Source organism: Papaver somniferum, chromosome 7 (genome assembly GCF_003573695.1).
Source record: "Papaver somniferum cultivar HN1 chromosome 7, ASM357369v1, whole genome shotgun sequence".
Classification (NCBI taxonomy): Eukaryota; Viridiplantae; Streptophyta; class Magnoliopsida; order Ranunculales; family Papaveraceae; genus Papaver; species Papaver somniferum.
This window is the reverse complement of record NC_039364.1, coordinates 214,201,176-214,218,086: the sequence shown is the minus strand read 5'-3', so window position 1 is coordinate 214,218,086 and position 16,911 is coordinate 214,201,176. Positions and strand designations below refer to the sequence as shown.

Sequence of the window (16,911 nt, the reverse complement as noted above, 5' to 3'; positions counted from 1 at the left end):
TGCCTTGGAACTAAAAAGTGTCCAATTCTGGCTTTTTGGCAATTTGAATTCTTTTATGATTCCATTGTCAACCGGCTGCAAAAGCTTTGCTGCTCTAATTGTTATTTTTTTGGACGTGACAACAAGTTATGAACCTGGAATTAGGATACAGGGGGCTTTGCCTAGACTGGGTGCACGATTTTGCAACAGATCAGTTGTCATCAATTTTAGGCGCGGAAGTTTGAAAGTCACAACCAGAAGGGGCCCAATCAAACAAAGAGAACAACAAAACCAGAGCTAATGCCTAGAAAGTGCCTAGAAAGTACACTCTCCCAAACAAAGAGAACAACAGAACCAGACTGATGCCTAGAAAGTACACTCTCCCAGCTTTATGGCCTTTATCAGCCGCTAAGATTCCTCTGAAATCCGGAGAAAAATTCTCAAACTCTCCAAATCATAACTAACAAATTCTCAGATGCGTTTGGTTAGCCCTAAATCTTAACGACCCAAAAAAAAAAAAAAATCTTAATGAAGAGCCGAAACCTCATACTATCTTAAAAATATCTCCAGATTCTTCTGCTCTTCCCGCAAGAGTGTATTCATTTTTGGAGTGCTAACGGGAAAAAAAAAAAAAAAACAGTGCACAAGCACTTGGGGTACACTGCATATTAACACAGATTATGGCAAGACAAAAAAACAAACAGCTCAGTGATACACAGATTATGGCAAGATGAAAAAACAAAATTTCCATTTTATTTATACACAATATTTTTAGTCTCAGAGTATGTGGAAGAAGAGACAAGAATTCACTGAGCAGCAAAACCATCAAAACTCAGATGTAACTGAATAGAAATCAAACCTTTGGTATAAGGTGTTTTCTTATATATGTTATATTCACAAAAAATCACTCCATCCTCTGAGCAAAAAGTTTCCAATGCGCAAGAGTAACTGCACTGCCAACCAATCAATTCTAGAAATCTTACCATAAGCATGGTTGGCTGTCACAACTCTTGCCCCCTTTGGAATTGGGCAGGTAAGCAAGGGCCTTACCTGCCCCACCTGCTCCAATGGCTACAAAAAACCAACTAGCTAAGGGTGAACCACTTCCCAGGTAAGTAAGAACCTGATCATTTAAAACAAAACTTAGAATTAAAGAAACTAACAGGTATTGCTTTGGGATCCAACTCCCAACATCCACGCAGTGTACCTTCCTTTTCATCAGTCAACTGGATTGCAGGAATCTGATGAGAGAACCTAAGCAACTCATGATGTGGTATTTCAACTATGGATTCATGCCCTGATTTTCTCTTGAAAACCGTCTTATAATCAGAAACCTTCTCCAGAACCAACACCTTCATTGCACCATCCACCTCTGCAACTTCTCCTATGTCATACTGGCATGTTTGGAGGTCAGAAGAAGACAATTTGGAACTAAAGTTCCTGTATATTGCCCACACCTCCCCTTTCCTTGGATATATCTCAAACCTGTTTCTCTTCACAGCTGCTGCTCCTTTTAAAAGATGAGAGAAAGTAGCAGTATCATTAAACTCCGTCTTTTCACCACTAGAGAAAACACCACAGCACGTAGGCATCTTACTGTTGTCACGCCACCGGAGCACACCCTTAGGTGGGGAGCAAGCTTCAAGCCATTGTATGTTCAGTTTGAACTCTGGGGTTGATTCCACCTTCTTAATTTGAGCATAGTACTTGGGCAAGCCATCCAACTCGCAATACAAAGCCCATACCTGACCAGCTTGAAATTTGTCTTGAGTTTTGTCAACTTCAAAGCCATAAAATTCCGACTCCGGAAGCACACAAGGGTCTACAGTCACAGAAGTAACTTGCTCCGAAACTCTCTCTGTCTTGGCTGTCACGCCATCTGGAGCACTGAAAGTTTCGGAAACACATTTCTCTGCAGGTTCTTCATTTGCACTTTTATAGTATCCATTTGACATCTTAGAAGAAGACCTAGTTCTACCTGGTGAGCTCTCATTTAAGGTACTCTTTTCATCGGGATTTTTCCTCTTCTTCGGCTGATGAGGCTTCTCCTCTGATACATAATTAAAGGACCCGTTACTTTTACCATCCTCGGCTATCCCAGCTTCCACATCAATAAAAGCAGAAACTTCAGGAAGGTTAGTGGGTAGGGAAGCAGGATCAAGTTCAAAGTAACCTTCAGGGACACCAGCTCGTTCTTGACCATTCGTTCTACATGAAGGTACCCTATGTGAGAACTTTAAAACTTCATTGGACGGTATCTGAAAGGAAGCCATGCCATTGGTTTTAGTTGGCTTAAACAGACATACAAAACCTTTCAACTTGACCAAACGCGCGACCAAAATGCCGGATGTCTGCGAATAATCTGAAAGGACTACGACAAGTTCATACTCATACTTTCTGTGGTTGTTCGGATCAGAGCTCCAGTTAATGTTCCAGTTCTTGTAGAGGGCCCATGTTTCACCTTTTCGGGGATAGATCATGTAACTGTTTCTTACACCTTTATCCCAAACTATCCTATGAGAGAATATACATATATCTTCAACGGTATCATTCTTCTCATGTTTAAATTTCCCACAAGCAACAGGTAACAAACTTCTCCTCCAAGCAGTTTCATCTAGATCACCAGCAACAAAATCCAACCATGTGATACCCACCTTGAAAGGTGAATATACTTTTTTAATCCGTGCATAGAATCTGGGCATACCATCTAAATCATCAAAAATGGCCCACATCTGATCAACTGCAAAGCATGTTTCACTTCTGTCCTTGTCGAAGTCACAAAAATCTGGGTCTGGAACTTCAGCGTCCACTTTTCCAGGTCCTTCATTGCTGTCACCATCTGCAGTTACTTCCTCCCCATTTTTCTTGCCCTTTCCAGCATTACAACCTGGTGTTCTTTCTTCAACAGGAGCCTTTTTTTCATATTTCTCTACCTTAACCCCAGGCTCATCGAGTTTAGTAGTTTTTCGTCTTGATCCAATTGGTAAGTCATTATCATGACTTACATTCTCTTTGCAACTAACATCATGTTTTTGCCGAGATGTAGTGCGAGTAACACGACCACTGTTGAGTCCAGAGTTCTGTCCAGCTTTGTGATCAGCATCTTTCTCCACGGTAAAGCTGCTTCCGCTATCACATCTGACAGAATCCTCCTCCAATTCAGGGTTTCTTCCTCTTTTCCTGTTCTTGATACCTGATTGTTCACGTTCTGCAGGTATACCTTTTCTTTCTGTTGCAGTTTCCGCATGGACATCCACACCTTTTCCTTCGGGTTTAGGTGCCCCGCCAACAACATAAGCCCTACCTGTCTTTATGGGTGGCTGTGATACCGGTGCCGCAATGTTCAACTCATAGGGAATAAAAGGTTGCCTGCAATTTTGACAGCGAATAGCTTTATTTATTTTTTCCCTGTAAGATTGGTTCGTTGAGCTACAAAAAGGGCATGCAGTCAAGAATGTCTGCTGGCCATTACCAAACACTGGTTGGGTTTGGTGCTGATTTTGCTGCCGAGCATTTGTGCTAGTGAATTGTGCTGCTGTACTAGTACTTGCATGATTAAAAGATGTGAAGTTGTTCCTAACTGGTTGTGGTTCAGAAGGCCTCTGTTGACCAGAACTCATTAACTTGAGCCTATGATCAAACCCCTTACGTTTCGTCTGATCAGAAAGAAACATCTGTGCATCATTGATCAAATTAAAGGCCCCTCTTGCACCAGGAAATTTGTTCTTATCAGGATGAAGTAGGAGCGCCAGCTTTCTGTACTGCTGCTTAATGGTTTTATCATTAGCAGTTTGCTCAATCTGAAGAATACCATACCAGTCCAGGTCCTTCCCATCATTTATCTTAAACTCAGCAGAACAGTGTACCTCACAAACAGTTAGCATCCGAGTGATATTTTCTATACTCGGATATAGTTTTTGGGCTCTAATGGCCATTCTGCGGGCGCCTGCATAATCCTCGCTGTTCATCTTCCTCTCAGCCAATTCCATGGCTCTGATAGCTTCATCTCTGTTGCAGTCCACTGGTAACTCCATGAACAGTAGAATAGAAGAATAACGGGCTTCAATCACAGAACACAAGACAGCAGATTATGTACAGATTGCTGTCCTCACGAAGTCCTGCTAATGAACCAAGAAAAATAAAATTTATCACTAAAGGTGAACACATTATGAAATCAGAGGAACAAAAGTTAATAACAGAATCATATAAAAGATGCATATCAAAAGGTAAGGCTTGCGAACCTTAACAAAGTTGGAAGAGCAAAATTCGGCGAATCTCGTCCTCCAAATTAGCTTTCACATGCAAAACTCTGCCTCTACGACCTCACACTGTAACACCCCACAGAGATATCAATCACCAGAGGGTTACTATACTAACAAATTTAGTAACATAACAAGCAGACGAGCAATAGATGCCAGAAAAAGTTACGTCTACAAACACAGGACCCATCCAATGAGAAACCCACAATTTACCTCAAAAATGAAGCAACCTTAGACCCAATTGTCCAGATTGTAGAAGAAAACCCAGCCCCTAGTTTTGGAATCTGAGATGCACAATAACTTAGTGTTAGCTCTGAACAAAACCATAAAAATACATCATCAGAAACTAATAAATGAAACAGAATATGCCATACATAAATAATATGCAGATACTTGATAGAAAACCTAACAAACAGAAAATCCTTGAACCCTAACACATACAGCAATCTAATACTCTTCATTTCCCCAACCCCACACAAAAACCCACACAAAAAAAAAAAAACTAATGTTGGCCAGGCATAACAAAAAAAAACAAATCAAACCCAGCATTGTAAACCCCATTCGAACGAAGTGAAATCAAACAGAAACAAACCAACTAAATAAAAAAATAAAAAAAATCGATAAGCACAACCCATCTACAGAGATATACACTCCGTAAAGAAAACCCATTGTACAAATATGTTTACTACTCACAACCCATAAGTTACAGCTCAAAAGTAATAAGAAAAAACCCTAGAATTTTACAAAAAGAAAGTTTAAAATTAGGAAATAAAATAACTAGCACTTACTGTACTTAAAAGAACCCAACAAAACGATGTAAACCCTAACAAAGAGATAGATATCACTTACTGATTCGATTCAGATGCGTGAAATAAAGAAGAACCAGAAGCGTTGGGTTCCTCTCTAGAAGGAGAGGATTGAAGAGGGGGAAAAGTGAGAAGCCTTGAGCTACGGCAGCGGGAGAAGAAGAAGAAAAAAATATTGAAGAAATGAGTCCCTGTGATTTGGCTTTTAGCCTTCCGTCTTTTCATATAGACGAGCCCTTGTAATTAGATTCAAAATGAGGGGTAATTGGTGAATCATCCAAGGGTGGTTATGTCAATCTTGACAGAAGATTGTTGGTGAAGAAGACGATTAGGTTATTTTCCGAAATGAGTTTTTGAGTAAAAAGACGTAGCTACCCTTTCTCGGGGAAAACCAAGTATACCCTTAAAATGGAATAATGTTATTTCATCTTGTTATGATACACCAAGGGATTTTTCTGGATTGAAATGCTGATATCATGCTTTTGAATCAGTTCTGAAGCATACCTTTTGAATGAAATGTTGAACTGCCCATTCTCCCACAAATTACAACCATTACTTCTGCTATGAAATTTGTTGCCAGACCTATACCTCATAATATAGCAAATTCAAATGCACCATCTCCTTTCTTGCAGATAAAATCATAATCAGCTGCTCCTGGGTTTTCTCTTGAAGCACCATCACAACATATGAGGCAAAAAGAAGGGTCAGGCAGAGTAAAGAAAATCTCAGTTATTTTTGTAGTTTTCACTCTTCTGCATTTAAGGCCAAAGTATTTTAATATCTGTAAGTCACATATTGAATTCCACATGCTGCCAGACATTCTAACTTCACTGTCTTTTATCAACTGAGTTATTCTTGACTTTAGAGCTTCTAGATTCAAGCTACTCTCTTCATAAACCAATTGATTCCTCAAGAACCATAATTCCTTTAAAGTGACTAGAGCTGCAATCCTCCAAATTTCCTTCACTTAAAGACTTTTATGCTGCAAATGAAATAATGTCCTCAAGAGATTTAGGATTAATGAAAGAGAAGATACCTCCAAGCCAGCTCCAAATGATTTCACTAAAGTTGCAGTTTCAGAGAATGTGGTCTAGATTTTCCTCAACTTTTTTACAAAATGGGCACCTTGAAGCTAACTGAAATTTCCTCCTCTTCATTTTATCATCAGCTGGTATTACTCCTCTTAACAGTTTCCACACATTTACTAGGATGCAAACTTTTGTGCCAAACTGTGCAACCAGAAAATGAATGTTCGGGTGGTTTGAAAACAAATTGGATTGACTTGGGCTGGGCTGGGCTGGCTTAAGCCTATTGTTTAGGCTTGATTTTTTGTAACCAAACACAATTGCATTACACAATGTAATTTTTTTTTTAGACTTTGGGCTGGCTTAAGCCATCCCAAGTCACTACATAGATCTGCCCCTGTTCGTACTGCTAGGTTCTAATTTATCAAGCTTTTCATTCGTTCATGTCTACCTTTTCCAATCCTCTTCCTAAAACAGCAAACAGAAACAAATTTGTGAGGTTAGATCACTTTTTATTGTTTCAAACTTAAATTGGTGAACAACCAAACTTCCTAAACCACCTAATTCTACTAGAACTCTTATCACAATTTCAAATCAACAAGGATTCATAAAATTTCTTTCAAACTGGTTGTAGCAGGGAATCTTGATTTTTGGTGTTTTTTATCTTCTTATAAATGGTCCAACCAAAATACTAAAACCCTAAATTCGTATCAGTCATAGAGAAGAAGAAGAATCTTATAAGAAAACCCTAAATCTAATGATCTAATCAGTATTTTATGAAAAATACTAAGAAGATTGTATCAAAAACAGAAAATTCCTATGATTTTGCTTCTCAATCTCTCTATAGTTTCTTTCACTTTAATATTTTTAATGACATGATGACAAGAAAATCAGAATAATTGAGTAGCGAAGAGTTTGATAAACACACCAACGAAATGAGAACTATTAATTCGCAAAGAGTTAATGGTTGTCCGGTCATGCGTTGTTGACCGGTCAAAATAGTATAAATGAAACGGATATCCATTGTCCATTTTCTAAGATACGGACAACCGTTGTCCGTTTTTCCTTCAGAAATGGACAATCATTGCATGTTCGCTATTGAGATGGTGAATTACCGCTAAGGCTAGGCTCTTTCCAAGCTGACGTCGAAAGTGATTTGGGAATAGCCTGCGAAGAGCCATAAGACCCAGTCTTAGAGCAAGGTCTATAGGGTGAAAACTCCCACTCAAAGTGATCAAATGGGTCGTGGAAAGGTCTAATTTCACCCAAATTCAATAATGCGCTTCTCCAAGTGAAGGAGTGTAAGAGGCATCTTCGCCGCTTGGAGAAAAAAAAAAGCTTTTAGTGGTTGATGTTCAGCCTCACAGGCATTCTTTTTTCATTTATTTAAACTTTTTAAAGCATATCTCTTATGGGTCCGGATCACGAGACTCTCAGTTTCGACGCATAGGTTTGACACAAACACTTTTCTATCCGTACATTACACTTAATCTAACGACGGTACCTTCTGCTGAGGTGGCATTGTTTTAAGGCTTAAAGACTTGTACGGTCATTGGCCAAGCCAAGCCGATAACGAACGTAGTTTGATAAAGGAAAAAAATCCAAAATAAATTTGTATCTTTTTCTTTTTTTTACCCTGGTTCTTCTTCAAAATTGTTACTGATTGGGTTTATTGTTCTGAATTCATAGCAGTAAATGCGTAGATATGACTTCTCTTAACCTTATACAGTATAATTTTTTATTGAGAAAAATTGTTTATTCAGTATTGTAGCTTGTCCAAAGAATGATTGATTTAATATATTTTTTTGCCGCATGTCTCTGTCGAGGAGGGGTACATGTGGTGTTTATATGTTCATCACATTTTTTTTCTAATTTGATAAAGTTAATCTGCTCTCCGATTGGGGGCAGTAGCCATACAATGGCCATTTGATTTAATTCGTATCATTGATGAAGAATCTATAGTTGTGGCATTGTTGTACTCATCATTTTGTTCTTTCCATCAAAAATAGAACCAAAACGGTACATGGATGTTATTATTAAAGCAAAACAACATACAACACATTGCTAGTTGTTGGATATTTTCTTGATTGTGTTAAGTCAACATTTGGAACGTCGCACTCTTGCTTATCCATTTAAGCATGCAGGGCATTGAGAGTGGTTAACCCAAGTCCATATATTGGCTAGAGTTTGAATTCTTGAGCCGTACATATATTGGCTAGAGTTTGAATTCTTGTAGCATCAAGTCCTGAGATTCTCACTTATCTGAAACGAGTAATAAGTTGTTGGGGAAAAATGATTTGGTTATTTTACTATTTAAATACAATGATTGGAGTTACTGAGATTCTTCAAGCTTATTGAACAACATTCTTTCATATGGATTCTCCCATCATTTTTTTTCATCCGAAAAATTATTCCTGACCCCTGTCTGATCATTCAGAACTTAACTAGTAATTTAGTATCACCACTAATGAAAGTATTTGGAAGCCCATCCATACTCAGTTTTGATGCAACATCTAATGATAATAGTATAATCAGGAGAACTTCTTTATAAATCTATGATGGAGAAACAAAGAAGAAGGTTGAAAAGAGTTTTCCAAAACTAAAATGTGGAAGAAAAAAGAAAGTGGTAGTTATATTCGGGAAGTTACAGCAGAAAAATATACACGTTTCCTTAATTATCTAATCCCGTACTTGATTCAGTTATCGTCTCGGCTTAGGTAGTGGTCGTATAACGTTTTTAAGCCATAAAACAATGCCACCTCAGCATAGTGTACTACCGTTAAACTAAGTGAAATAAATGGATAGAAAAATGTGTCTAACCTATGCGTCGAAACTGAGAGTCCCATGATCCATACCCATCTCTTATTAGTTTTATTATTAAAAAAACCTTTTTAAAAAAATACTTGAATTTTTTAGCCGCCCAAGTGAATTTTTTTTCTCATGCGACTGATGTTTAGCTTTTGATTATGTTTTCTTCGGTATCCCATGGTGCAAAAAATATTCTTTCATAGTCTCGCATTAGATTTGGTAGTGAATGAGTGTTAAAAATATTTATTCCATAGCCCTTGGTCTTAGAGAAAATGCTCGGTTGAATCTACATGTGTTGGCATGTCAAGTTTGATATCAAATTTAGATGCCAACTATTTCTTGATTTGGAGCCTACTAAAGCCAGCTTCGATCAAGAAAATGCTCGGTTGAATCTACATGTGTTGGCATGTCAAGTTTGATATCAAATTTCGAAATGCATCAAAAATCTACACATGATCATTGTCTAGCAAAGTTTCAAATTCAAGTTCCGATTTTGATGCATTTCGAAATAACAAATTGTAGACGGGGCAAAACGAGTTGCTAGTTTTTAAGGAATTGAGGAGACGACCGTACGGAGGAAACTCCTTGAACCAAGAGAAATGTCTAACCTCACACAGATGCACTGCATAAAGGGAGTGCTTTGAATTCGAGAGATCAATATGTAGGACTCCTGTAACAGGTACAAATATCATAGTAGAGTCAAGCCTACTCTATGAAGTAGTACAAGATAAACCACAAGAAATTAGCTCTGACCCTCTTAGTTGACAGAGGATCCCTATTTATAGACATTTCTTGAAATGAGAATGTCAAACATGTATCCTATCCTATCTTTTCTTATCTTACATCTGTCCCTACAACATTACAAGTGTACCTTAGATTCTTCTTTATGATCCCACGTGACTTGGACTGTGCACGTGCCTGTCAACAGAGAAGGGGAGCTATGTAGCGCTTTCTCTAGGATATGAGGAGACTTCCACAGTCTTGGAGGGAATACTCTCTAGCATCTCTTCTTGGATATGGGGAGGCAGAGATTCTACTTTAGCATGTTCTCGGTATCTATAACTCCGGACTAAACCAAGACAATGGTCGTTCCAGAATCAATTCTGTCACAAGAGAGGATGGGTCGATCTATAGGAGGGAAGCTGAGAAATATGTGAGATCAATGGTGATCAAAATTATAGGTGTGTTGTGTATTCTGCGTGAAGAAATAAGATAAGTTCTGATTGATTGAATTTGCTTTGTTGAGAGTAATTGTTCATGCTCATACATGAAAAATATCACCCTTTAGCCGAGCTAGTGTGCCCCAAAGGGAGGCAAACCAACATAAGACATGGGGACTTGGGGACTAAATCCCAAGTCCACCAAGAAAGTGTCTATTAGATGGAAAGGACAAGGGGGAATTAATAAGAAAGGAGGAGGTTTTATTAGAGAAGGGATGACATTAGTAGTAATTAAAGAAGTTTAGGAACATGGCATGATGTCATAAAAGAAAGGGATTTTTGGAAAGTCTACATAAAGAAGGACAAGGTACAATGGAAAAACAACTCTCTCTCTCTTACTATTCTTGGTATAGTCAGGTCATTTGGTGTGGCTAGGACGGGTAGGACCTAAACACGAATCCACCCCTCAACATTTGGCGACCACAGCCGGAGGCTCGTGCCTAGCCCACCATGACAACACCCAGAAGGCGCTAATTCAGACGCGACAGGAAACCAAGCGATCGATCAACCCATTAACCTTGACGAGGTGACAATGGAAGATGATGATAGCGAGGAAGAAACATTGATCCTAGGCGTTATCAAGCAATCGGTAAGACGTAGATCTCAAGATAGAGAGGTGGCAACATCACAGGAAAAGAACAAACAGGCAGCTCGACTAGCGAAACCCATGTCATCAACTTTACAAAATATACAGGAAGAATTGAATGAGCGCTCACGAAGGAGACAAGAACTTGAAAACTGGATAGCACATGCAGTGATGGCAGGACAAAGTACTCCCGAGGAGGCAACAAAAGGCGAAGAACACAAAGGCAACAAGACAACAGTAACGTCACAAAAATAAATTACCAAGTACCTAGAGCAGAACTACCATGTGGTAAAATAAGAAAATCATTGCCACGTGAATAGCCCATACCCCGCACACATCCGAGAATACTCGTACCTCGAAGGCTACATCTCGCCAAATTTCAAAGTGTACGAAGGTCAAGGAAATGCGCGAGAACATCTCAGCTGATTCTTATCAGCAATGAACGACAGAGCTACCGATGGAAAATTATGCTTAAAAGAATTACCCAAGTCACTCACGGGCACAACGTTCACTTGGTATGACAACTTAAAGGAATAAAGCGTGGACTCCTGGCAATCTTTGTCCACGCTCTTTCTTGGGAAGTTTTACTCGGCCAAAAGAAAGACCACGGCGATAGATCTGAGCAAGAGCGGGCAACGGATAGGTGAAGAAGTAGGAAAGTACATCTTGCGGTTCCGGCGCTTGACACTGGACTGTCATGAAGACATCAACGAGGAAGCGCTTGTCGAAATTTGCGTATGTGGAATGGTCCCAACTTTCAAAGGGGGTTTAATTAATTTCAGGTTCCAGACCTTCGTAGAACTAGAATAAGCATCTGAGAGAATCACCGACTGCATAGAAGAGACACTTACAGACTCTGTTTGGCGCACCACGGTTAGCGCTGTATCGGGAACCCCACGCAACGTGAGACCTAATATTAATAAGGAGAATAGAGACCAGTCCCAGGCTGAATGCAGAAACCAATGGAGGAACAGAGTAAGTAGGTGCGATTATAAAACACCACCCCCTCTCCCCTGCAGCAAAGAGCGCGCAATTAAACTCTTAAATCAATGGATTGCCGAAAGGGAAATTCATCTACCACCTACCACAATAGATATCAAAAAAATGGATAAAAACTCGGCCAGACACTGCCACTACCACTGAAGGATGGGACACCCAACGAAATAATGCTTTACCATTTGAAGCATATTCGAACGCGAGTAGGCAGCATGGGAACTCAAGACGACAAGACAGACGATTGAACATGATCCATTCCCTCGCCACTAACCCAAAAGAGAGAAAAAGGGAGAACGCGGAGTATAAGCCCGTGAGTTGTAAACACTTTTCTTTTTGGTAAGAATAACTTTTCTCATGATTGACGGATATATGTCTCAAAAAGTCTCAGGACAGCCAAAGGCGCTTGATTGAAAGGCACCCGATCGACTGACAAATTCACAAAAGGTCTCAGGAACGCCTAAAATGATTCAGGGACCCCGAATTTTTACACCATAAGTTATACACCACTATGTGTCAACTTTTGGTTGGTTGATTCCTTTAAACAGGCCCCCCTGTTTTTTTATGGTGGGGTAGTGAAAAAACGGGGGTTTAACAACCACACCCAATATTTCGCTTAGCAATCTGTATGGACAAACTCCAATGTACTTTTATGAGAATCAACTAGACATTTAGACTCAAACAAATGAAAAGTATATCAAAGAGTTTATATCTCAATCTCTCGATTTGATCTTTACTCAAGCAAATAGAAATCTGCGAGTCTTTATCAAAGAGAGATAACTTGGATGGTACCAAAGACCAATATCCAAGTGTCAATCAATCTAAATCAACAACCAAAAAGGTCGGATATTCTAATTGATTGAACAACGCACAACCTGTGATATTTCAATTATATAACCAAATATAATACGGAAAAGAAATAACACAGACACCTGAATTTTGTTAACGAGGAAACCACAAATGCAGAAAAACCCCGAACCTAGTCCAGATTGAACACACTGTATTAAGCCGCTACAGACACTAGCCTACTCCAAACTAACTTCGGTCTGGACTATAGTTGAATCCCAATCAATCTCACACTGATCCAAGGTACAGTTATGCTCCTACGCCTCTGATCCCAGCAGGATACTGCGCACTTGATTCCCTTAGCTGATCTCACCCACAACTAAGAGTTGCTACGATCCAAAGTTGAAGACTTTAATATACAAATCTGTATCACACAGAAAAGTCTACGATAATAGATAAATACGTCTCCCATGAATATACCTACGAGTTTTGTTCCGTCTTTTGATAAATCAAGGTGAACAGGAACCAATCAATAATACCAGACTTATACTGAAGAACAACTTAGTATTATTAATCACCTCACAATAATCTTAATCGACGCAACGAAAAAGATATTGTGGAATCACAAACGATGAGACGAAGTTTGTTTGTGATTACTTTTCTATCTTGCCTATCGGAGATATAAAATCTCAAGCCGATTATTTCAACCTAGTCATGAACGCTCAAACATAAGAAGACTTATGGAGTCATAGCTAAATAACCAAACAAGATGATTAATTTAGTTGAAAATGCTCGACATAAGGTACCTTACGGAACAACAACATAGCTAATCAAAAATAATCAACTTGGTTGTTTAATGCTCAACATAAGACACTTTACGGAGCCTCACAGTAATACATAAAATATGGATCAGGAAAGATCAATTACTGCGGAATACACAAGGATTCATTCTAATTTCCATCACTATTTGCATACCGACATTTAATAGACATAATCCTTGCAAACAAAAGATTTTAACCTATCTTCCATCAATAATTGACGATATAGGCTTAACTTTTGTATTTGTCAAAAGTCCATTCATTCTGTCATCAATACATGCATATCAATTCATGGACGACTTTACTTTTGACAAAGTATGGGACAGTCAAGTTCACGGACGCAAACGCACATATCCCATAACAATATTGCAATATATAAAACCATAAAGATTAATACTGCAAAAATCATCTTCCAAACAAGTTTAGAATTTAAAACAATAAATCTAAAAACATGAAGATGAAAAAGTTGGACATAGCTATGTGTAATCACAATAACGGCTATTCCAAACTCTAGTTTCTTCTAATAAAAACAAGAAAAATAGAAGATTTACTAGACAATAAGAAGAGAATCAAAGTTCGTTGAGAACCTCATATCTTTCAATGAATCCATCAAAGAAGGTATCACTGATTTCCTTTATTCTCTTGACTGTAGACACACCATGTTCATGAGTTAGAACACTATCTTTGCGATCAACAACCCGAGCAAGCTGTCTAGCCTTGGTGCAGTGCATGATGAGCTTCTTTTGATTCCGTAACAGAATATTCTGATTAGCAAGGATTCTGGCCTGACCATCCAAGAGTTGGTTTATTTGAAGTTGAAGATTTGCAAACTCGACCTTTGAATAGTTCTGAACACGAATCAAATCCTTGACAGAATCATCAATCCAGGAGTTGTGATCCTTTCTTTCAAGTATCTTCTTTAGGACCAACTCTTGAATTGACTCACGTCCTTGAGCGTCTTCCTTCATATCAAGATGCATAATCTCTTGAGATTTTGCAGAGTTCTCCATGTAATTTTTTGATAGGGATGGAGAGACACAATATAGAGTAATATATATGTGTATGTAAACATGAGAAGAAAACTCTTGTTTATAGAAACCCTAAGAACTCTTAAGAGGAGGACGCGGACGTTTGTGGACCGTCAACACAAAGAGAACTTAAAACAGAAAGAAAATAATATACAACATACTTGAGTATTTCTCAATAATTTTCCTTGTACCTCCCAAGTTAGAAACAAGGAAAAGAATCCCTGCAATCAGGTGGTAGAATGGAAATTAATCCCACTGTGATCATCGAGAAAGGAGTTGTACATATCATCTGGTAGTTTGATCTTTGTGTTCTTCGCCTTTCTTTGGTTAACCTTCATCCCAGAAGACACAGTGTGGTTAACATATCCATCAGAAGGGTTTCTCTGACGACTAAATCTAGGACCTCTTGCAATTGGTTCAAGAGGATCAGAATAGAGAGGAATCCATTTTCTAGACTTAGATTTACCAGAAACATTCTTATAAACACAGGGAATGCTTTTGTCAGCAGTACAAGAATTTATACTATTAGAGAGCATATGATTCATGTGATGATTTTAAGAAAGAGATCACGTTTATAAGGTATCTAGTTTTCTGTGGGCATGCGATTCACTGCAGTAGTCGACGGACTATTTATCCCATTGACAGTGTAAAGAAGCAAATTATGAAGTTTAGAAATTTGTTTCTTTCTGGCAAAACAATGGATAACATAGTGATTCTTTTTCCCACAGAAAATACAGGTTCGTGGAGGAGAACTAACAATTGACACCTGTTTTAACTTCATCGCCATGTGAGAAGATTGTAAGTTATGCAAACTTTTCTTGACACAATCTTCTTCTGGAGAACATTTCATCATGTACTGTAACTCATGAGAGTTAGTATGTACAGAAAAATTTCTCTTCAAGACAGAGTTTTCCTTTCCCAAGGATTTACACTGTTCATGAGCTAGAATAAGGGATGCTTCTAGTTTCTCTTTTTCAACACGAAGTCTGTTAAGATCTGATGAATGAGTCTCGATCAAACGTTTCTCTCTAATTGAGTCTTCCTTAACAATATCTTCAAGAACACTAATCTTTTCACGCTGTTGAGTAGTTTCTTGGAGAAGTTTTTTAATATTCTTAGAGAAAGACTCAATGATGCTGTAGAGTTCATGTTCTAGATCAAGAGACCTTTCAAATTCATCAATAAGCTGATCATGATCCTGAAAATCAATAATCTCAGCAGTGTTTTTTGAGATTCCGGTGAGCTTCTTTTCAGCTTTTGCCATAGTGTCCAATGTCTCATCAGAGAGAGAGATGTCAGCACCAGAATGGACAACCTTCTTACCTCGGGATTCGGAAGAATCTACTAAGGAGTGATACTTTGAGGTATTTCCAAGACATTTGGCATAGTTAAAAGCTTTAGAAGGCATCTTGGTATGCGTGTAAGAGATTCTGTCCACAGACTCAGATTGCCACAAACACAAACTTGTAATGTCTTAAACGTGTTTGCCTGCTCTGATACCAATTGAAAAAACGGGGGTCTAACAACCACACCCAATATTTCGCTTAGAAATCTGTATGGACAAACTCCAATATACTTTTATGAGAATCAACTAGACAGTTAGACTCAATCAATAAAAAGTATATCAAAGAGTTTATATCTCAATCTCTCGATTTGATCTTTACTCAAGAAAATAGAAATCTGCGAGTCTTTATCAAAGAGAGATAACTTGGATGTTACCAAAGACCAATATCCAAGTGTCAATCAATTTAAATCAACAACCAAAAAGGTCGGATATTCTAATTGATTGAACAACGCACAACCTGTGATATTTCAATTATATAAACAAATATAATGCGGAAAAAAAATAACACAGACACCAAAATTTTGTTAACGAGGAAACCGCAAATGCAGAAAAACCCCGGGACCTAGTCCATATTGAACACACACTATATTAAGCCGCTACAGACACTAGCCTACTCCAAACTAACTTCGGTCTGGACTGTAGTTGAACCCCAATCAATCTCACACTGATCCAAGGTACAGTTATGCTCCTACGCCTCTGATCCCAGCAGGATACTGCTGTTGATGGTGGATTTTAGTTCAGGGCTAAAATTGTAAAACCAACTTTATACGCTGACATCCTGAAAAGGATGAAGCCACTGATAAGTGATTAATACTTCTTCGCTTTACTAATTCATCCAGGTTGGAGCATGTAGCAACAATCCCAAATACCCTGTGAATTTTTAGCATTATTTATAATGCATGACTAGCCTTGTATTTCCTGTACTGCTCCACTCTCATTATTGGTGTGGCATGACGACTGAGTGTTACTCTCAGCAGAGCAACATGAATCTCCAAGCGTTAATGATGAAACAAATACGAAATATCCGTACATGCTGTAATTCTCTCGGAGTGTTATACTAGCCTGATCGAGCATTTGGAATGTCCATATCAGTCTCAGAAACGATCACGACCATCCAACTTCACCAGCATGATTGGATGGCTTAGATCGAGTCCATAACCCTCAAGCAGGTATTGGAATGTTCAACACCGGACCAATGCGGACCCCACATGGTCGGCCTCCCCAAAAGGGTAGCATGGCTTGCCAATTCGTCCAGCCC

General features: G+C 38.6%; 1 protein-coding gene across 2 annotated transcripts; it reads right to left on the bottom strand.

Moving 5' to 3' along the window:
• Nucleotides 1-702: 702 nt before the first annotated feature.
• LOC113299526 lies at nucleotides 703-5,224 on the bottom strand. Of its 2 annotated transcripts, none has more exons than XM_026548558.1 (4): nucleotides 5,088-5,224; nucleotides 4,452-4,522; nucleotides 4,221-4,307; nucleotides 703-4,100 (listed from the first exon to the last, which is right to left on the bottom strand). In XM_026548558.1, exon 4 carries the CDS (start codon nucleotides 4,011-4,013, stop codon nucleotides 1,107-1,109), a length of 2,907 nt encoding a protein of 968 aa, XP_026404343.1. In that variant the 5' UTR covers nucleotides 4,014-4,100; nucleotides 4,221-4,307; nucleotides 4,452-4,522; nucleotides 5,088-5,224; the 3' UTR covers nucleotides 703-1,106. The 2 variants fall into 2 exon arrangements, with proteins under 2 accessions (XP_026404343.1, XP_026404342.1); XM_026548557.1 differs by having other exon boundaries at nucleotides 703-4,097.
• Between the last annotated feature and the right edge of the window lie 11,687 nt (nucleotides 5,225-16,911).